The sequence below is a fragment of the Ammospiza nelsoni genome, chromosome 7, assembly GCF_027579445.1.
Source record: "Ammospiza nelsoni isolate bAmmNel1 chromosome 7, bAmmNel1.pri, whole genome shotgun sequence".
NCBI classification, from domain to species: Eukaryota; Metazoa; Chordata; class Aves; order Passeriformes; family Passerellidae; genus Ammospiza; species Ammospiza nelsoni.
In genome coordinates this window covers 2556113-2578415 of record NC_080639.1, presented here as the reverse complement: position 1 = coordinate 2578415, position 22303 = coordinate 2556113, and the positions used below count along the sequence as shown (strand labels likewise).

Sequence of the window (22303 nt, the reverse complement as noted above, 5' to 3'; positions counted from 1 at the left end):
TCCAACCCTGCCATGGGCAGGGACACCTCCCACTATCCCAGGCTGCTCCAAGCCCCAATGTCCAGCCTGGCCTTGGGCACTGCCAGGGATCCAGGGGCAGCCACAGCTTCTCTGGGAATTCCATCCCAGCCCCTCCCCATCCTGCCAGGGAACAATTCCTAATTCCCAATCTCCCATCCATCCCTGCCCTCTTGCAGTGGAAGCCATTCCCTGTGTCCTGTCCCTCCATCCCTTGTCCCCAGTCCCTCTCCAGCTCTCCTGGAGCCCCTTTAGGCCCTGCAAGGGGCTCTGAGCTCTCCCTGGACCCTTCTCTCCAGGCTGGACATTCCAAACAAAATATGGAAAAAGCTTCAGTCAGCTGCAACAGGAACAGACCTTTGGCATCTCTGGCAGGGACTCTGCTGTCTCCACCACGAACTGCTCATCCTCCTCATCAGAAACCTGCTGCTCCCTGAGCACGCTCGGGGCTGTTTTAGCACTGCCACTCCTGTCAGGGACACAGGGAACAGGGGAATGAATGCAAGTACTGAGCTCTATCAGAATAAACTGAACTGAGCTAAAAGGCATCAAACATCACAGAATCATTGAGGCTGTAAAAGCACTTCAAGTCCAACCTGTGAGCAATCCCCACCCAGAGCACTGAGTGCCACATCCAGGCCTTCCGTGGACACTCCAGGGATGGGAACTCCACCATGAGGTGACCATCCCAAACTGGTGATGCCAGAGGAGCTGGGAAGGGTGTGCTCCAAGGAACACTCCCACTCTGCAGGTCCCTCATCCCTCACCTTTCTGGAGTTAAGAGCTCGGTGCTCTCCTGATGTTTCACTCGTGGGGGCGCCGGCCTCGCGCTGCCAGGACGGGGAATCCGTCTGCAAGAACAGTGGGAATGGGAAAAAATCACCTTCACAAGGGACACAGTGTGGCATTCACAGTCTCTGAAAATCCCTTCACTCAGGATTCTTCTCCTGGAAAGCTGAGAAGCCTCGGAGAAAAGGAAAACAATTCTTCTCTCATTTGCTTCTCCTGTGCTGTGCTCATGTGGAATGTGTTTGGAGATTGTTCACCCCCAGGTGAGTGTTCCATTGGGTTCTGCTGTGAGTTGTTTTGACTCATTCTAACCTGAGTAGGCAGCCAACCAGTAGAACACCCATTCATCATCACTGGCCAACTAGCCTCATTCACTTACTCAAAATTATCCTAGTTTTATTCCCCCTTGCAGCCGCCCTAGAAAATAAACTACTCAAACTCTACTTAACTGTAATAGTTTATAAAAACATTGGTCTTGTAAGCCAAAGATTGAAGACTATACCCTTTCTTACAGTTATCCCACCATCCCATCTCAGGAAGAAAGGACTCAAACCCTCATCTCCAACTCCCAAAGCTGGCATTTTTAACTAAACTACTTCCTGACTCTTCCCCTAAACAGCCCGAATCACCCCCCGAGATAACCCCCGCACAATCCCCAGGTTGAGACTCTGGAAAAGAGACTCTGGAAAGAATCACAAGTTTTCATTATTGTCTTTTTAGCAGAGACTCTGGAAGAGTCAAGACTCTGGAAAGAGTCACAAGTTTTCATTATCTTTTAGCATTCAGTAAGTATCCTTTCTGTAGTCTTTAGTATAGCATAGTTTAGTATAGTATTCTTTAACAGAATTAGTATTATAGAGTAATAAATTAGCTTTCTGAGAACATGGACTCAGATTCATCATTCCTCCCTGCCACAGGGGTGCCTGCAAATACAGTAACACAGCAACACAAGCCTTTGCTGAGCAAAAAAAAAAATAAATTCAAACATTCAAATTGAAAAGCAAGTTCACCTGATCCATAACACTGTCCTTATGGAATGCACAGAGGAAATGCAATGTTCTCCTCAAAAATTTTGCTAAAAATTTTACTAAAAATTTTATTCCATGGAGCAGTTTATGGGTTGAGAAGGGAAGAAAGGATGGAAACACACCTTTGGGCAGGCCGAGGTGGGACATCAGGAGGTGCTTCACCATTTTCAGGCTTCTCAGGAGCTGTGTTCTCCACTTCTCTTTCTATTAAACAAAACACCATAAAAGTGGGGCTTAGCTGGGCCAGGAAAACCTCAGTTTTTTATGAAAGTATTTGGAATCTTAGCATTGCACTGAAAAAAACCACTTAAAATTCTTCATTTTTATAAGTATCTTAATATTGTGAAATTCCCCCCTCTGTGAAAATGACATCATCTCACTCAATGCTTTTGTTTCCCTTAACCTCCTGTCTTCCCCTGCTGGGATTCTTCGTTGAGGTGGTGGCTACTACTTGAGTAAAGTCTACTCAAAGCATCTAAACTCAGCCAATTATCTTTAAAAATTCTATAATACATGACAAAAGGGCAAAAAGCATTAGAGAAGGGCTTGACTTCTTAAAAAGCACTTTTTTCCTGTTAAAAGTTTTCAACTATGTTTGATGCTACTCTTTTGTCACTGGAATGTTATTGAGTCTTTGGTAAATTAATCTGTAAATAACAAACAGACTGATTTCTTAGAAAAGTTCTGTTTATTCTGCAATCTGATCAAGTTAGGCACGAAGCACACAACAGGAATTACATCCAGAACCTGAGAACTACTCCCAGGGCCAGGAAAATTGGCATACAGAGCCTCGTTGCTCTGCAACAAAATATAAGTGAAACAGACAGAAATAATGCTCTAAAAGATCCAGGAAAATCAGTTTACTTCAGCTAATAAACAATGTTTTATAATCCTGGGCTCATGGAGTGGCTTGGATTTGGATCTTAAAGGTCCTGAACCTAAAAAATGAGGGGTTTACAGTGCCTTGGTGAATAAAGCTGAAAAACAAGATCAGTCAATAAAATAAAGGTTGAGCTCAATGGTAAAGGTTGGACTTGATGATTTTTGAGATCTTTTCCAACCTTCATTATTCTTCTGATCCTGAATATTTGGTTCTTAAACCACCAGGGGATCCAATCCAAATCCATAATGAACCTGGGGGTACTCCTCTTACATCCATCCCAATTATACCATAAATTTCTTTTCCACCCCAGATGCATTCCAAAGGACAAGACAGCTCCAAGAGATGAAAGGGAATTTGCATGGAAGTTCTCCCAGCTGGGGAAGGTCACACAAATGTCTTGGCCATCCATCCATATTTCATTAGGCTGCCACAGCCACAAGGCCCTGGAGGCCAAAGGTGGGCTGGGAACACCTCCCACATCCATGGGATCCATCCTCCCAACCAGCTCAAGCATCTGCAGCTGGAGAGAACAAAAATGCAGCTTTTTGCTGCAATTTCAGCTCCTCCTCCTGCACTTTGCTTCCATGGCTCTGTGTGTGCTGTGGCTGGATGCACATCCATGTCTTGGGAGCAATATCCAGCTTGGGGGGGAAATGGAGGAGTAAGAAAGAATGCAGGGATGGAATTTTCCTCTGGAATCCTGTAAAACGCAAATGCTGAGACTCCCAAATATTTTCACAAAAAGGCAACGTGCAAAGATTCCCTTCTTACAGAGAACAAGTCACCAAGGGGTTCAGGTGCAGCATTTGCCTCTTGGAAAACAAAAGAATAGGAAAAGGAAAATAAAAGTAATTGCTTTATCAGGGGATGGACATTTTTCATGAATCAGATGTGATTAAAACACACAGCAGCACTTGGATTAAGTGTAAATCACTGTCCTTACATCATTTAGCTGCATGGATTTGACCCAAACACTCCAGCTGGGCTTTCCATGGCAGCCACCCTTTAACTTTCCCTACCCTTCTGTTTTTCTGCAAGGTCTGGTTCAATTTTCTTCTGCAGCTCAGCAGCACCATCCTCTGAAATCCCATCTGCCACACTCCTCGTGTCCACAGCTCCTGTAACAAAACAGTTTATAGTCAAATGAAACCCAAGAGCCAATAAAAATTCAAAATAAAAAGCCATGCTAAATACCTGTTAGGACTTCTTTAAGGGCTACCCTAGTTTAATAAACCCTCTTCAGTGTCAATAAATCACATTCAAGGTGCACAGAGACTTTTTAAATGAGTGCTGACTGAATTCCTGAAAGTTGAACTATTCAGTATAAACCTCTACAATTTATCTGCTCACAGAGAAGAGACATTTCCTCCTGTTGTACATTCATTTATTTCCAATTAATAGAAGATAAAATGATCAGAAAGCTCTGATCATCATCACCAGTGTGCAATGTGCATCAGCACAGCTCCAGAAAGTTTTCCAACCCTCTGGATTATTCACCTCTGGCAAGCTCACTGTGTCAGAAAAGAAAGAGGGGTAATGCCCCAAAATATTCCTGGCTCTGATAAACTACAATTTGAATGCTGCATCAGGGAAAGAGGAGTGTTTTAAAATACTCACCCTAAAGTCATTCCCTGTATTAAACTTATCAGGAAAACTGGATTCTGGTGTTAAAGGGACAATCCCATAAATACAGTGTGTCTGGTCCTTACAGTTTAGTGCCATATAAAATGAATATTGAAATTTTGGGAAATAAAAGAAGTTATAGGATCAGCTAAGGATCACTAAGTAGTAAAATAAGGCTGCAGTTTTAATGGAATCCAGACAGGGGTTTTTCAGCTGCCAAATTACTCAGACTTCACAGCACAGGAGATGTGACATAAAAATTTCAATTTTCTAGCACCAACTTGAATGAGGCTCCTAAATTAACAGACATACAGGGGGGTTTCCAATATATTTAAGGTGCCCAAACAAGGCTATTCATTATCCTGAAAGCAGGACTGATATAACTCCAGTATTTTGCCTCAGACACATGGGAACCTAAACCAGAAATCCAAAAAATTAGTGGGAACTTGGGAAGACATCCAGCAACACATGTTCTCTTTATATAAATTATTAATAATGAGATTGGAAAATTAAGTGCATGAAGATTTTCATGCACCAATTTTTAACCAGAACTGGCTGTTATTAACAGGCATCAATTCATAGGCGTCACTGAATTTTCTGAACAGAGACATTAAAGTGATTTATTGTTTTGTTCTTCTTTAGGATTCAAATAACAGGGGCACAATCACTGAAATAAGAGGAGGGGGAAAGGCACTGAAATACAAACAGAAATTGCAGTTCCACTGCTGCTGTCTGAGCTCTGGGTACAAGCCACTTTTATTCCTTATCCAGGAGTTTCTCCAGGCTCTTCCTCTTGCCTTCCTACACAAAGGGATAGCAGTGCTAAGCTAAGATTCCTTTCCTCCTGATGTGCAGTATTTGGAACATTCTGAAGATAATCCACTTCCAGTCAGTGTGTAAACACAACATTTAAAGGCTGAACTACAAAAATTGGTGACACAATGCTCAAGCCCACCAGAACCCAGGCTCTGAACACTGGTAGTCACAACAGGGGTGGGGAACAGCTGGGGACTGGAGCGTGTCAAGAAGGAAGGAGGAAGCTCTTTTGTCTTGAGGCTCCACAGGGAAACTTCACTCCAATTGAAGGGGATAAGGCAGAAAAGCCCCAAACCCCTCAGTGCAAGAGTTTAAATACAGCTACAGACCAGGGGGTGGATACAGAAAACAACCAATAGGGGGATTTCAAGGGTGGAGCAAGGGGATTGCATCAACACTGTGAGAGCAATCAGTATAGGGGCAGGAGAGGGAAATGGAGCCAATGGGGCATCGTGGATTAGGGGATTTGCAAGTGGGTGTTAAAATCAGGGGTTGAGTGGCAGGGAACATTCAGGAAAAAGGGCAGGGTGGGCTTGACAGGCAGGGAAAGAGGGGCAGGATCACCCTGACAGGCAGGGAAAGAGGGGCAGGATCACCCTGACGGGCAGGATCACCTTGACAGGCAGGGAAAGAAAGGCAGGATCACCTTGACAGGCAGGGAAAGAAAGGCAGGATCACCTTGACAGGCAGGGAAAGAAGGGCAGGATCACTTTGAGAGGCAGGGAAGGAGAGGCAGGGTTGCCTTGAAAGGCAGGGAAGGAGAGGCAGGATCACCTTGACAGGCAGGGAAGGAGGGCAGGATCACCTTGACAGGCAGGGAAAGAAGGGCAGGATCACTTTGAGAGGCAGGGAAGGAGAGGCAGGGTTGCCTTGAAAGGCAGGGAAGGAGAGGCAGGATCACCTTGAGAGGCAGGGAAAGAGGGGCAGGATCACCTTGACAGGCAGGGAATGGACTAAAACAAAGGGAGGGGAAAAGCTTGAGGGACAGCTTTAAAGGAAGGTATACAACTTAGGGAAAAAACAACTTGGGGAAAATGTGGGGGGATAAAAGAATGAACCATTTAACAATAACTTAATGGACTAAACACAAAGCACGGCATCATAATTGCAAGGAAGCACCTCCACAGAGAAATAATTTATTTGGAAAGCCTGGACCAACTGTCTATGAAACCAAATTAAAACCATTGCAACCTTCCCTTTGCTCTGCTGTAAACATTTGACAAATGTTACATGTCAGAAATAGTTGCAGACAAGTCCAAAAGCTCATTTAGAGAGTAATTACACAGAAATTACCAAAAGCAGGCTGAATTTCTGTCTGCAACTGTGCACTGGAAATGAGAGCAAACTGAACTGAATCTCCATTCCTATATCCCAAATCCAGGCAGGAGAATTGCCTCTTGGATTCACAAATGCAGGCTGGGAGTACAAACCAAACCCTGGCAATAATAAACAGGGATATTTCAGTATTTCTGCTCTTCCTACTCAATAACCCTGCGGCATATCTGATAGAAATAACAATATCCTCCCTATCCTTACCTTCTCCTGCAGACTTGGAGGGATGCCTTGATGCTTTTGCTGAAGGCTCCTTTGATATCCTTGCAGGAGTTTCAGTCTGGAAAAAAACAAAACAAAACAATAAAAGGCCAGAAATTTATGTAACAGTAGGTCTAAATATTACATCACTATATCTGAAATTTAGTTCCTTGTATTGCTTTTCTAAGTATTATACAGAGCAAATATTGACCCAAGAATTGATCCACACGTTTATGTTGAGTTTATTTCCCTCAAAGCCTGTGGATATTTTTTCCTGGATAAATGCCAGCTGTTTTCTTTCACATGAACTTATTTGATAGAAAAACAACTTCCAAATGGGACCTAAGAGTATCCAACCTTGTAGAATAAAAAGGTTTTAAAAAGGAGGATGATTCCTACAATCACCTCTGTGTTTCAGCTGCATCAGATACACAGCTCCTCTTCAACCTGCTGCAAAATCTTTTAGACTTCATTCCAAAAGAGAAGCAAGGATTTAAAAAATTGTGCTACTGGTTTGCCCAGTCCATTACTTAAATGGAAACTTCCCTGGATAAAAATCCTGCCTGATATCCCAAATCCTGAAATATGTTTAACACCTCCCAGGATCTCCTTCCTTATATGCTTTTTTTTTCAGTTCTCATCCAAGACTTTTTGTCAGCCCTGCTGATCATCATTAAGGTTGGAAAAAACCTCCATTGATAACCTGAAAATCACAATTTCTGCCATTTTTTTGCCATCAAAGAATAGTTTGAGTAGAAGGGACCTTAAAACTCATCCCCTTCCACCCCCTGGCCTGGGCAGGGAATCCTTCCACCAGAAGTGTTTTTCCTCTTTAGAAATTCTGGCATGTTCTAAGGAAAACCAGACAGAATTCCAATCTTGAAGTGGTTCATCTTAATTTTAATTCTCCATAATAACCTCCACAAGGCCAACACTATGGAAGGAGGGAAAAGAAAGCTCTTATCCCATCAGGAGCACATCTGGCACAGTGCAGCCCCAGCAGCTCTCTGGGTGAGGTCATTATTAGCACAGGTGGGGAGGGGGCTGCCAATAGGTGCTGCAAGAGGGGATTTGGTCATTTATTTATGTGGCTACAAACAGAATTTTTGTGGAGCCACATGTGCAGCCTGGCAGCAGGTGCAGGGTGAAAGCTGACGTTTACTCACTATGGCAGCACACCAAAACAGAAAGCCCACAATATTTATGATTGGGGGGGGCTTTCCAAAGGGAGATAAAAGAGGTTATTCCCCTTCAAGACTTTGAAAGGCAGCCACCAGAGCCATTAAAGGGAAATCTTGCACTTCATCTCACACCATGCTGGAAAAACACATTACAGCAGAATCCTTGATGGATGCATGCACGCTTCCCAGTCCTGAGTAATTATGTTTCCACGTGGAGAGGATCCAGAGCCTTCTGCAAACCATCCAGGCTGCTGCTTTGTCCTCATTACTAACCTTTAAAGAGGCTGAATTTCACTTCAAGACAGAATAAAATGTTTGCTGGTGTTTCAGAGCTCATTACAAAATAAGCCACTGCAATTTCCCCCTCTAATTCATCAGCTCTACTGATGGTTCTCTAATAACAAATAAGAATTAAGTCTGTGAACAGCAATTTCATTCCACCAACCCTCCACAGTACTTTTCTTCTAATTATATCCACAGTGCCAGGAGGTATCTTTCCATCTCTACAATACAAAGTGTGCAGGTATAATTTTATATAAATAAACAATTTATCTGCTTAAAAACCACATACAAGGAAAGACCTCCACTTGCTGAGGCCAGTTTGAGTGCTGTGCTGATAAGACTTGTGAGGAAAATATCAATCAATCCTCTTTTTCTCACCTAAAATCTCACCAGATGATGTTCTATTGGTATTAGATCCTGCAAATTAAAACTGCTCAAACACAAAGAGATGAGGAAAATGTCTGTTTTTAAAGCAGTTTAAAGGATGGATTTCTGGTGTAGTGAGACCAAAGAGAGAGGGACATTCCCAGCTCCAGAACAGGAATGTTTTAGTCACGTCCTGCAGATTTCCAGGAGGTGATTCTCTCTGCTGTCCTTTTTTTAATTCCATGGTTTCATTACATAACCTAACAAAGTTCCAAGAGGAACAGAAGTTCATTAGGCAGGACTTAGAGGCTGCTTGAAGTGACCACTTCCAGAGCAATAGGGTTTTCAGGGCAAATGCAAACCCATTCTGCAAGTGGCCAGAAATGACAGGATATTACAGAAAGCTTTAGCCAAGAGCTCCAGCTGCCATGGGAAACATGGAAGAGACTTTTCCAAGGTGTTTGCCCTCAGGGGAAAATGATTTACCTGTTCTGCAGCCACTTCCAGCACCAGATGCTCTGTGACCTCCCCCACCTCCTGTCAAGTCTAAACAATAATGGTCTTCATTATTTATAAGGTCCAAAAGGCCATTTTAAATCTGGTTTTTCCCTAAGATGGACTGAGAGTGAACAGAACACGACACAACCTTGATCCCAAACTGCAGGATGCAAGAGCCAGCCTTGAGGCAGCTTCTGATTGCCATGTGGTAGCCAAATGTCTCTTAATTCCTACTTATCCTTGCTTTCTTCTAGCTCCAGAAAATTATGGATACCCATGTGATGACTACTGCACACTGAGTAACACAAAGAGTTCCTTCAGCAACAAAAAAATTACATTTAAATTACAAAAAAAAAGTCAGCCTTCAGTAGATTTGAAAGCTGGCATCAGTAATTAGCGTCAAGAAAAACAGATTTGCATAAATAGAGAAAATCTCATTAAGCAAAGTCAGGGACTAAACTTTAAGTGACAGCTTTGTTGTACATGTAGAATAATAAAAAAAATCTAAATGGATCTGTTCTCTAAAGTAAATGCAGTAAAAAGGTAAAGAGATTAATCCTGAGGGGGGAAAAAAACTTGTGGGTACTGCCTCAAACTGTTTCACTTCTATTATAATGAATAGATATATTCCGTAACTATCTACAGAAAAAATACATATAAAAAGCTAAAGAGAGATGCTGAAGATTTGTTAATTCTGCAGCAGAGACCACAAAATAAGATTCATAATCCTTCATGTGCACAAAAAGTTGCCTTCTTTTGAATCCATTTGTTTCCCTGGCACGTGACTCAAGTGGAACCACAGTGGTTAAATTGGGGTAAATCCCTGGAAATAAAGGCTGGGAGACTCCTGAGAGGACCAGAAGATCAACCCCAGTCCAGGAGATGCAATTTCCAATGATTTCCTGCTGGAGTTTCCTCTAAATCACTTTGTGCAGCTTTCTCAGCTCCCAAAATTCTCTGGGCACGTTTTCCCGTCACCTCTCCCTTCCCCAGCTTTAAAATGATGACATCTGCCATGCTCTGCTCTCAGGTTTGTGTTTTCATCATCTCAGAAACGAGCAGCCTCCCCTGTTACGCAGGCAGGCAGAGGCAGAAATGTCCTTTGGATCTCAGGTAATAATTCCAAAGCCTTGGAATCCCTCCCAAAAGCACTCAGGAGGGGAAATTAAACTTTACTGCCCTGCTGCATTACTGTGGTGCCCAAGAGCATGATGAGAGCTTGGGATGAGGCTCAGAATTTCCATTAGAGACCCAATTTGCAGGAAGTTTGACTTGGCCATGAATATTTGCTGGAGGCTAAAAAAAAAAACCCAAGAAACTCTTTTATAAGCTCTCCCTCCCAGTGCCAATAACTTAAAGAGTTTGGTTGGACTGGAGTCAAGGAAGAGCCATAAATTTGTCATCTCATGGGGAAGACACAATAATGACAGTGGGCCCAGAGAGTCCTGCTAGAGTTGGGATGCTGCCTGGTTTTTCCTCAGCCTGTGCAGCTTTAGGTTCATTTACTGAAGTCTCCCCTTTAAACATGTGGCCACGTGGCTCCATAACTCCCCAAATTGCCTCAGGTCATCAGGAAGCAGCAGATGGAGGCACAGTGGTGACACAAGCAGCAGCTCCTGTGCAGAGCTGCTCCTCCAGCTGCAAACCATGGACCCTGAAACAACACTGGACTCCTTTTCTTTCCAAAACAGTAACTTCTGCTAAAATTCAAAAACAAATACAAAAACCCTATCAGCTTTCCAGGAAAGATTGTAAAGAATAAAGAAAAGTCATGGCAGGGGGCTGGAAGAGATGAGCTCTAAGGTTCTTCCCAACCCTAACCAGTCTGTGATCCTACAAAGTGTCCAAAATATGAATACACAGAAATAAAATCTGCAAAATAAAATAAATGAGTAGACTTTTTTGTCCAAGATCAGAGAAATTTTTTAACAAATAAACAACCAAAAATCCCAGGGAAGCTTCTATTTAATTTATTTCCCAGCCCTAAAACTTGCCATTTACCCACCCTTCAACCCTACATTGTTTTTGAGCAGATTCCAAAATCAAAATGCAACATTTTGGTTATTCCTACCTCCTCCACTACTAACCTCAGTGTCTGGCTGGCACTTGCTGTCTTTAGTTGGCCTCTGTGGTTTTCTATTCAAGGATTCTTCAGAATCTGAGGGCTGGAAAGAAATGAACTGGTTTAGATTCAAGAGAAGCATTTTGGTGCCCATCAGTCCTGAATTTCTACCAAGAGAATAGAATGGCAGGATAGGAAATATTTAGAGGAAGAGGAAATAGAAGAGTAACAAAAAGAAAGGCAATGAAGAGGTGGCTCTCAGGGCAGTTTAGGGCCTATAATCCTTAGAATATCCAGGAATCCTAAACTGGTTTGGGTTGGAAGGGACCTTAAAGACCATTCAGTCCCAACTCTGAGAAAGCCTCCAGCACAAGAAGGGAGCCAACAAGTAAGATGGAGAGGGACTTGGATAAGGGCCTGGAGGGACAGGACACAGGGAATGGCTTCCCACTGCCAGAGGACAGGGATGGATGGGATATTGGGAATGAGGAATTGTTCCCTGTGAGGGTGGGCAGGCCCTGGCACAGGGTGCCCAGAGCAGCTGTGGCTGCCCCTGGATCCCTGGCAGTGCCCAAGTCCAGGTTGGACACTGGGGCTGGGAGCAGCCTGGGACAGTGGAAGGTGTCCCTGCCCATGGCAGGGGTTGGAACAAGGGCTCTTCCTGATGGAATACAAACATGGAAGGCCACTGGAGCAAACACAGTCCCAACCACAGTGTGGGGAAAGCTCTTCCCCAAAATAACACTTCCATTACCTTTTTCTCTGCTTTCTCCTTCCCATGTTCCCTGAGGTGCTCCCCATCTTTTTCTCTGTCCCGATCTCTTCTTCTCTCTCTGTCTTTCTCTCCTTCTTTGTCCCTGGCCTTGTCTTTGTCTCTTCCTTTTAGCCTGTCCTTTTCTCTTCCTCCTTCTTGTCTTTTCTCTCTTTCCTGTCCTTTATCTTGCCTGAGGTCCTCTCCTCGCTCTGGGTCTCCTTTTCCTTTGGTTTTTTCTGTTTCTCTTCCTTGCTTGGTCGCTCTGCTTTTGCTTCCTTCCCTCTCTTGTTTTTCTGCTTCCTTTGAGGTGTCTCTTTCAGGTTCTTTGTGCCTCTCTTCATTGTTCTTTTGTTTATCCCTCTCCTTTTCTCTTTCTCTGCTTTCTTTCAAATCTCCTTTGGGTTTTCTGTCTCTGCTGGGGCTTCTGTCTTTAATTTCAGTGTCTCTCCTGCTCTAAAAAGAAAGCAAACACTAAAAATTAAATTCCAACACATGGCAACTCAATCACACAATGACCCTACAAACACAAAAAAGCTAAAAATACCCCAAACAAATAAATCATGGTACCCCACTACCCCCAAAAAATGCAATTGCTACCTCTTTATCCTTATGGTTTTTTTGTTCTTCTGCTTTGGGCTCTCTGCTTTCTTTATGTCGAGGTTTAGAGGGTGGAGGTTTCCCTTTAACATCAGCTTTTTCCCCAGCCAAGACCCTTTTCACAGCAGCATCACTGGACAGCTGCAAGGAACAGAAAAACACCACTGAAATGAGTAAATTGTTTCATTAAATAATTAATGTACTAATTATTATTTTAAGAATGTAACAATTCAGTGTAAAAACATAATAATTCTGTGAAAGAACACAATAATTCCGTGTAAGAACAGCTCCTGCAGTTGTTTTTAAACAGTTATGAAATGTCTCCATTATTGTATTTCCACAATCAAAACAATCACAGTGCAAATATTACTTTCATTCCAAAATTAAGAGATTTGACTTAAAGCAGATAAAGACAAAGGTGAGCAACTGGTTGTATAAGTAATGCATCTGTATCCCAAAATTTTCAAGGTTCTGGAGCTTCATTTTAGGCTTCAAATCTAATAAATATTATTAGAAGACAAACAAATAAAGTGAACAACAGTGAACAATAAAAGCCTTGATATTCAGAATGCATTTGGGTGGGAGCAACTGGTGAGCAACTGGTTGTATAAGCAATGCATCTGTATCCCAAAATTTTAAAGGTGCTGGAGCTTCATTTTATGCTTCATATCTAATAAATGTTATTAGAAGAGAAACAAATAAAGTGAACAACAGTGAATAATAAAATCCTTAATAATCAGAATGCATTTGGGTGGGAAGCTGGCTCAAATCTTGCTGAAGATCATGAACTCTCTACCTGCTGTTACTGAGGGGTGACAAAATGTTTCTGCTGTGCAATTAATGACAGCACAGGGGTAATTGAGGCACAGAATCATTTGGGTTGGACAAGACCTCCAAGGCCACAGAGTCCAAGCTGTGACTGATGCCCAGAACTCCGAGTGCCACATCCAAATGTTCCTTGGACACCTCCAGTGATGGGCACTCCAAACTTCCCTGGGCAGCCCCTTCAATCCCTGAGCACCCTTTCCATGCAGAAATTCCTGCTGCTGCCCACCCTGAGCCTGCCCTGGCCCAGCCTGAGGCTGTTCCTCTCCTCCTGTGCCTGTTCCCTGCGTGCATGAAATCTGTGTAATTCTGTCCTACCTTGTTCAAGCAGCACTTCCCAATTGCCTGCAGGAATTCATTGGTTTTCTCAGGCTCGTGCCCAGCCACAACTCGTGCTGGTCTCACTGACAGTGGCTCTCCTGTCACCATCTCAACAGCATCAATGGCCTTCTGAAGGAAGTTGATTTTGGAATCCTTATCCTGGTAAAAGAGCAATTAAGAGAAACTTTTGTCTCCACAATTATTATCATGATTGTTTTAGCTTCACAATTATACTTCACAAATAACCTGTCCCAACTGCCCTTCAATAAAGATGATGTCTTCCAATGATTACATAAAATCAGAAGTAAAATACAAAAGACCAAATAAACAAAGTAAAGCCAAGTGAAATTTCACAGAAGTCCTCACAATTAAGGAATCTTCATGATTTCAGCCTTCCTTACAGCTCTCTCCTATTGATTACTCAGATAAAAATTATTCTACTGATCTTCTACAACTCCAAAAGAAATCACAGCAAGGAATCAGCTGAGTTGTCCTCCTGACCAGCTTTGGGAAGAGGAACTCAAGGTTTTGAGACATTTTTCCCCACAGTCCAGGATTTTGATCTCTTCTGCCTGAGTTCTGGAAAACCCCATGGACTCATGGGCTGTGAAAGAAATCTGTGAAAGAAATTCTCAGAGAGGTAGCAGCACGTGGATGCAGCAAAGATCTGCTCAGGAGCTGCTGGGAAATCTGCTCTTTGGGCCAACAAGGACACTATCAAAAAAAAACCACAACAACTCAGTTATAAATTACTTAATTGTAGTTATCCTGACAGCAGTAGGAGCAGTCACAGCGCCAAACACATACATTAATCAGTGACTAAAACATGCAAGAACTGGCTGGAGAGATGAGAAGTCAGAGCTCACACTTCAGTTGCTATGTTAAACAAACACCATGGGATCAGCTGCCTAAGTGGCAACACACAAAAACTGCTTTGTTTGCCAGGAATCAGCAACCAAAGCTCCCAAATCAGGCTTGGAGTTGGGGAACTTGGCATCAGCTCAGCCAAAAATCACGGGAAGGCAGCAAACAGAGAGTAAAGTCACCCTTGGACTTAAGAAAAGGAGTTTTCAGTAATAGCATTAACCTCCTCTTTCAGTAATCAGCCAGTTTTATACTGCAATAAAGCTCCTGTGGAATGCATATCCTAGACAGGTGAGTCCTGGGATATTAAACACAGATATTTAATGTATGTATCTATATACCATATATATATGTGTGTTTGTACATACAAATATAGAAGGCAGTAAGTTTAGGGCTGTGGATTCTCTTGAGAGATCGCAAAAACTCCTTAAAACCAAGAAGTTGCAGACAAATCTAGTGTTTATCCCATGGAAAGTATAATATAACCCACCAGAATGAAGTTTTATAACTTTTTAACAAAAATAACAACAGCTCCTTGGTGCTGAACACAGAGAAGATCGGAAGGACTTGAAAGCTAAATAAAAAAAAAACTTGAAAGCTAAATAAATATGGAAGTCCCATGCCCACCTTGACATTATCTGACTTCAGCTCGAAATCTGTGTAAAGTCCTCTCAGAAAACCTGTCACTCTGATCACCTGAAAAACAGAAGAAAGGGGATAAGTCAAGAACATTTAAAGCTCAATAAGCCTTGTGGGGCAACAGGAAATGTGTCTGTGAAAAACGCCAATCACTTGTTTTTAAAATCTTGAAAGTTTAATAGTAATAAAATGGTTATAAAAATAGTAATACAATTAGAGTAATAATAATTTGGACAATTAGGATTTAGGACAATATGAGACAACAAATACAAAGAGTTACGGACGTCCAGGTACTTTTTTCCGGGCAAAATAAGCCTGAAAAAGGACCCACGTTAACAAAGGATTAACCCTTAAAAGCAACAGCCTGTTGCATATTCATACACTTCATATATGATGGATAAATTCCATTCAAACACAGGATTCTGTCTGGTCATTGTCAACTTCTTCCTCTGAATCCTGACAGCACCTTTGAGGTGGGAAGTTGTTCATTTCTCCTGATAATGGGGCAATAAATTCTTTTTCTCTGAAAGATTCAGGTGTCCTGTGGCTGCTATCTCGCTGCCAGTCCTTTCTTTTAAAAAAGTATCCTACATAGCATCGTTTCTATTTTAACAATTTTTATAACCTAAAACTATATGTAACACACTACTTGAGAGAATTAATACAGCATTACTTTCTAACACAACACATATAATATTCATTTTAATGTTTGCAAAAAGCCAATCATAACATATATGCATTTTTCACAGTGTCCTTCGTGGAAAGGGGGAGTCAGGCAATGAAGTGCAGTCCCTATGCCTGGGATGCCCAGGGAAGGCCTGGACATGGCACTCAGTGAGTGACACGGTGGGCATCGGGCACAGGCTGCACTCAGACATCCCAAGGGGCTTTTCCAACCTCAGCGATTCCGGGATTCTCTGATATTTCACTATCCCAGGCTGCTCCAAACCTGGGACACTTCCAGGGGCAGCCACAGCTTCTCTGGGCACCCTTTGCCAGGGCCTCCCCACCCTCACAGGGAACAATTCCTAATACCCAAACCCCCACCTAACCGTTTTCCAACCGCTTCAGGTGCCATAACCCCACAAACTCACCTCAAAACCAAACCCCCCAAACCCCGTGATTTCCCATCCCAAACCCACCAAAACCCCTCAAAGCCCGTGATTTCCCACCCCAAACCCCCGTGATTTACGCAGCGCTCCGGGCACGCCCCACACGCCGGGGGAGGCCCGCGGGTGCCTCAGCCCCACTCACCCACCTCGCTGATCAGGTCGTGCAGGTAGCGGAAGGGCGGCTTGCTCAGCAGCGCGTCGGTGAGCGGCGGCTTGCGGATCACCTGCCCCAGGGTCTCCCGCGTTTGCCGCGACACCGCCTCGTTCATCGCGGCCGGGCCGGGCCGGGCCGGGACTCGAACCGGGATCGCGGCGGGACCCGCCCGCCGCCGGCCCCGCACGGCGCTCCCGGCGTGCCCCGCGCGGCGCGCGCACGGCCCGTTGCTAAGGGGCAGCGCGGCCATAGCAACGGGCCCGCCCCGCGCCGCCCTCAGGGGAGGGAAACCTCGGGAGCTGCCGCAAAAACCTCGGAAACTGCCCTAAAAACCCCGGGAACAGCCCTAAAAACACTGTAAACAGACCCAGACCTACGGAAACTGTCCCCCAAACCCGGGAACTGGTCTCAAATCCCTGGAAACAGCCCTCAAAAACTCAGCAAACAGCACCTAAACACCCACGAACGGCCCCAAAACTACTGTAAACAGCCCCAAAACCCCCAGAAACTGCCCCAAAAACCTCGAGAACAGCCCTAAAAACCCCGGGAACAGCCCTAAAAACACTGCACGCAGCCCCAGACCTACGAAAAATGGCCCCAAAACCCGAGAACAGCTTTCAAATACCTAGAAACAGCCCCCCAAACCCCAGAAACAGCCCCAAAAACCACTGTAAATAGCCCCCAAACCCCCAGAAACAGTCCCCAAGTCCCTGGAAAGAGTACCAAAAATCCTGGGAAAAGCCCCAAAACCCCAGAAACAGCCCCCAAAACCCCCCAAAAGAACACTTTAAACCCCAGAAACAGTTCCCAAATCCCTGGAAACAGCCCCCAAATACATGGAAACAGCCCTAAAAACACTGTACACAGCCCCAGACCTACGGAAACTGGCCCCAAAACCCGGGAACAGGTCTCAAATCCCTGGAAACAGCCCCCCAAAACCCTGGAAACAGCCCCTAAATACCCACGAACAGCCCCAAAACTACTGTAAACAGCCCCAAAACCCCCAGAAACTGCCCCAAAAACCTCGAGAACAGCCCTAAAAACCCCGGGAACAGCCCTAAAAACACTGCACGCAGCCCCAGACCTATGAAAACTGGCCCCAAAACCCGAGAACAGGCTTCAAGCCCCTGGAAACAGCTCCAAAACCCCGGGAACAGACCCAAAAGCCCCTGTGAACAGCCCCAAACCCCTGGAAACAGCCCCAGACCTCTGGAAACAGCACCCAAAACCTGGGAACAGCTCTCAAACCCCCAGAAACAGTCCCTAAGTCCCTGGAAAGAGTACCAAAAATCCTGGGAAAAGCCCCCAAACCCCAGAAACAGCCCCCAAAACTCCCCAAAAGAGCCCTCTAAACCCCAGAAACAGCCCTCTAAACCCCAGAAAACAGTGCCAAAAACTGTGGAAACAGCCCCAAAACACCAGAAACAGCCCCAAAAACCCAGGAAAGAGCCCCCAAACCCCCGGGAACAGCCCTAAAACCACTGTAAATAGCCCCAAACCCCCAGAAACAGTCCCCAAGTCCCTGGAAAGAGTACCAAAAATCCTGGGAAAAGCCCCAAAACCCCAGAAACAGCCCCCAAAACCGCCCAAAACAACCCTTTAAACCCCAGAAACAGTCCCCAAATCCCTGGAAACAGCCCTAAAAACACTGCACGCAGCCCCAGACCTATGAAAACTGGCCCCAAAACCCGAGAACAGCCTTCAAATCCCTGGAAACAGCTCCAAAACCCCGGGAACAGACCCAAAAGCCCCTGTGAACAGCCCCAAATCCCTGGAAACAGCCCCAGACCTCTGGAAACAGCACCCAAAACCTGGGAACAGCTCTCAAATCCCTGGAAACAGCCCCCAAACCCCTGGAAACAGTCCCATAAATCCTGGGAAAAGCCCCCAAACCCCAGAAACAGCCCCCAAAACTCCCCAAAAGAGCCCTCTAAACCCCAGAAACAGCCCCGAAAACTGTGGAAACAGCCCCAAAACACCAGAAACAGCCCAAAACCCTCTGGAAACGGCCCGAAAACCCTGAAAACAGCTCCCAAATCTCCCATAAACAGCCCCAAAACTCCTGGAAATACCCCCCAAACCCCTGAAAAAAGCCCTAATAGCACTGTAAGCAGTCCCCAAACCCTTGGAAACAGCCAAAAATCCCTGGAAACAGCCCCAAATCCCTCCTAAACATTCCCAAAACCCCTGGAAACAGCCCCCAAAAACACATAAACCCCAAAATTTCTGGAAACAGCCCCCCAAAGCCCCAGAAACAGCCTCAAACTTGCAAACAGTCCCAAAACCCCTGGAAACAGGACAAAACCCCTGGAAACAGCCCCAAAACCTCCCGAAACTGACCCTAAACCTCTGGAAACAGCCCCCAAACAACTGGAAACAGCCCCAAAATACCCAGAAGTAGCCCCAAAATTGTGCCCCCTGCCCCTCAGCACAACAGGCAGTGAATAAAATGTGTTAGGGAGAGATTCTGTGTGTCAGCAGGAGGGGAATTGGATCAGGAAAATTGGGGTTTTTTGTTTCATGACTAAACAGTGACTCTATGGGACCCAACACAAGAAAACAGGGACTGCATGGAGCAAATCCAGAGAGCAGGGAGATGCTCCAAGGCTGGAGCCAGGCTGGATGTGCTCACCTGGAGAGGAGAAGGCTCCAGGGAGAGCTCAGAGTCCCTGAAGGGGCTCCAGGAGAGCTGGAGAGGGACTGGGGACAGGGGATGGAGGGACAGGACACAGGGAATGGCTCCCACTGCCAGAGGGCAGGGATGGATGGGAGATTGGGGAGGTTCCCTGGGAGGTGCTGGCACAGTTTTGAGAGCAGCTGTGGCTGCCCCTGCATACCTGGCAGTGCCCAAGGCCAGGTTGAACAGGGCTTGGAGCAGCCTGGGATAGTGGAAGGTGTCCCTGCCCATGGCAGGGGGTGGCACTGGATCACCCACTCCATTCCAACCCACACCCCTCTGTAAAGGAAGAATCAGATTTGGGGATGAAAAAGAGCCATTACAAAGCAGATCAGTCTGGGCTTAGGGCAGGCAAGGAAATTTTTCCAGCAAAAAGGAAGCAGACACTTCCATGCCAAGTGGGTCATTTCACCTGGGGCTCCTGGCCAGCAGGGTGCTCCAGGGAAGTGAATTTTACCTTCCCCCCAACCCTGTCTAGGTTCCCAGAACAGGCTCTGCCTCCAGGACCTGGTGATGCTGGGAAGAACAGGAGGTGTTGACAGCTTCCACATGCCAGGGCATTGGAACGAGTCACAAAGGAAGCAAGAACACTGGGAAGAAGCTGCTCTGGGGAAGAGGGATGTTTTATTTTGGGTTTGTGGGCTTTTTTCGGTTTTTCCATTGATTCCCTAGGAAGCATCTAAGATGCCTGAGGAGCAATCTCGGGGGGGAGTTTAAATTTGGCCTCATGAGCTCATTTTCCTGCAGAGGAAGCACAGCTCCACTTAACTGAAGAACCAAAACCCAAGGCCAGGCCTTCATTACTCTCACAGGGAAGGATTTCTCCCCAATATCCAATTTAACCCTGCTAAACCTCTTGGAAATGCCATGGACTCTGAACAACACTTGTCAGGAAGGATGCTGTGAAAAAGTGTAGGAATCTTTCACTCAAGTCTGGGAGATTTCCTTATACCTGGAAACCCAGAAAGGTCTGAGCAAGCTGGGTGAGCCAGAGGAAAGAAAAGAGGAAAGGAGAGGAAAGGAGAGGAAAGGAGAGGAAAGGAGAGGAAAGGAGAGGAAAGGAGAGGAAAGGAGAGGAAAGGAGAGGAAAGGAGAGGAAAGGAGAGGAAAGAGAGGAAAGGAGAGGAAAGGAGAGGAAAGGAGAGGAAAGGAGAGGAAAGGAGAGGAAAGGAGAGGAAAGGAGAGGAAAGGAGAGGAAAGGAGAGAAAGAGAGGAAAGGAGAGGAAAGGAGAGAAAGGAGAGGAAAGGAGAGGAAAGGAGAGGAAAGGAGAGGAAAGGAGAGGAAAGGAGAGGAAAGGAGAGGAAAGGAGAGGAAAGGAGAGGAAAGGAGAGGAAAGGAGAGGAAAGGAGAGGAAAGGAGAGGAAAGGAGAGGAAAGGAGAGGAAAGGAGAGGAAAGGAGAGGAAAGGAGAGGAAAGGAGAGGAAAGGAGAGGAAAGGAGAGGAAAGGAGAGGAAAGGAGAGGAAAGGAGAGGAAAGGAGAGGAAAGGAGAGGAAAGGAGAGGAAAGGAGAGGAAAGGAGAGGAAAGGAGAGGAAAGGAGAGGAAAGGGAGGAAGGAGAGGAAAGGGAGAGGAAAGGAGAGGAAAGGAGAGGAAAGGAGAGGAAAGGAGAGGAAAGGAGAGGAAAGGAGAGGAAAGGAGAGGAAAGGAGAGGAAAGGAGAGGAAAGGAGAGGAAAGGAGAGAAAGGAGAGGAAAGGAGAGGAAAGGAGAGGAAAGGAGAGGAAAGGAGAGGAAAGGAGAGGAAAGGAGAGGAAAGGAGAGGAAGGAGAGGAAGGAGAGGAAAGGAGAGGAAAGGAGAGGAAAGGAGAGAAAGGAGAGGAAAGGAGAGGAAAGGAGAGGAAAGGAGAGGAAAGGAGAGGAAAGGAGAGGAAAGGAGAGGAAAGGAGAGGAAAGGAGAGGAAAGGAGAGGAAAGGGAGGAAAGGAGAGGAAAGGAGAGGAAAGGAGAGGAAAGGAGAGGAAAGGAGAGGAAAGGAGAGGAAAGGAGAGGAAAAGGGAGAGGGAAAGGAGAGGAAAGGAGAGGAAAGGAGAGGAAAGGAGAGGAAAGGAGAGGAAAGGAGAGGAAAGGAGAGGAAAGGAGAGGAAAGGAGAGGAAAGGAGGAAAGGAGAGGAAAGAGAGGAAAGAGAGGAAAGGAGAGGAAAGGAGAGGAAGGAGAGGAAAGGAGAGGAAAGGAGAGGAAAGGAGAGGAAAGGAGAGGAAAGGAGAGGAAAGGAGAGGAGAGGAGAGGAGAGGAGAGGAAAGGAGAGGAGAGGAGAGGAGAGGAGAGGAGAGGAGAGGAGAGGAGAGGAGAGGAGAGGAGAGGAGAGGAAAGGAGAGGAGAGGAGAGGAGAGGAGAGGAAAGGAGAGGAGAGGAGAGGAGAGGAGAGGAGAGGAGAGGAGAGGAGAGGAGAGGAGAGGAGAGGAGAGGAGAGGAGAGGAGAGGAGAGGAGAGGAGAGGAGAGGAGAGGAGAGGAGAGGAGAGGAGAGGAGAGGAGAGGAGAGGAGAGGAGAGGAGAGGAGAGGAGAGGAGAGGAGAGGAGAGGAGAGGAGAGGAGAGAGAGGAGAGGAGAGGAGAGGAGAGGAGAGGAGAGGAGAAAGAAAAGAAGAGGAAGAACTGAAAATAGGAAAGAGGAAAGGAAAGGGAAAGAGGAAAAAAAGAAGGAGGGAAGGAAGGAGGAAGGGAAAAAAGGAGGAAGGGAAAAAAGGAGGAAGGGAAAAAAGGAGGAAGGGAAAAAAGGAGGAAGGGAAAAAAGGAGGAAGGGAAAAAAGGAGGAAGGGAAAAAAGGAGGAAGGGAAAAAAGGAGGAAGGGGAAAAAAGGAGGAAGGGGAAAAAAGGAGGAAGGGGAAAAAAGGAGGAAAAAAAAGATAAAGACCCCCCCACCCAAAAAAAAACCCCAAAAACCAAAAAACCAAAAACAAACAAAAAACACTTAAAAATAATTGTTTCCCAGGAAGTGGCTTAGTAGTCTCTAGAAGCCAATTGCTAATTTCAGTCAAAACCTGTTGCTCAAAATAACCAGTCCAAACAACACATTAAAATTGGGATTAAAAATTTTTCCAAGGCTTTTTATAAGTTTAGGGCATCAGAGTGACTTTAATTTGTGTCCTGATGGAGGAACTTTCCCTGCCATCCTTGGTGCTTTCCCCACAGGGACTGGAAACATGAGACAAAGCAAAGCTGCTCCTGCACTCAGAGCCCTGAGCCAGGACCAAGGCAGGAGGCTCAGAACAACAACAGACACAAAGAATGAGGCAACCTTCCCCAGAGATGGGAATGTTGGTCCAGAAATGTTGGAAAATTAGA

General features: G+C 45.4%; 1 protein-coding gene across 1 annotated transcript in view; it reads right to left on the bottom strand.

Annotated features, from left to right (window-relative positions):
- TRAF3IP1 (TRAF3 interacting protein 1) overlaps positions 1 to 16547 on the bottom strand; it is a 30270-nt gene extending 13723 nt beyond the window's left edge. Inside the window, exons 1-11 of the mRNA XM_059476318.1 lie at positions 16338 to 16547; positions 15068 to 15136; positions 13574 to 13735; positions 12431 to 12571; positions 11834 to 12286; positions 11105 to 11182; positions 6694 to 6769; positions 3738 to 3836; positions 1958 to 2039; positions 786 to 869; positions 376 to 487 (exon numbers count right to left, since the gene is read on the bottom strand). Of these exons, the coding sequence (XP_059332301.1) occupies positions 376 to 487; positions 786 to 869; positions 1958 to 2039; positions 3738 to 3836; positions 6694 to 6769; positions 11105 to 11182; positions 11834 to 12286; positions 12431 to 12571; positions 13574 to 13735; positions 15068 to 15136; positions 16338 to 16460 (1479 nt within the window). The 5' untranslated portion in view covers positions 16461 to 16547. The remainder of the gene's footprint in view (positions 1 to 375; positions 488 to 785; positions 870 to 1957; positions 2040 to 3737; positions 3837 to 6693; positions 6770 to 11104; positions 11183 to 11833; positions 12287 to 12430; positions 12572 to 13573; positions 13736 to 15067; positions 15137 to 16337) is intronic.
- Between the last annotated feature and the right edge of the window lie 5756 nt (positions 16548 to 22303).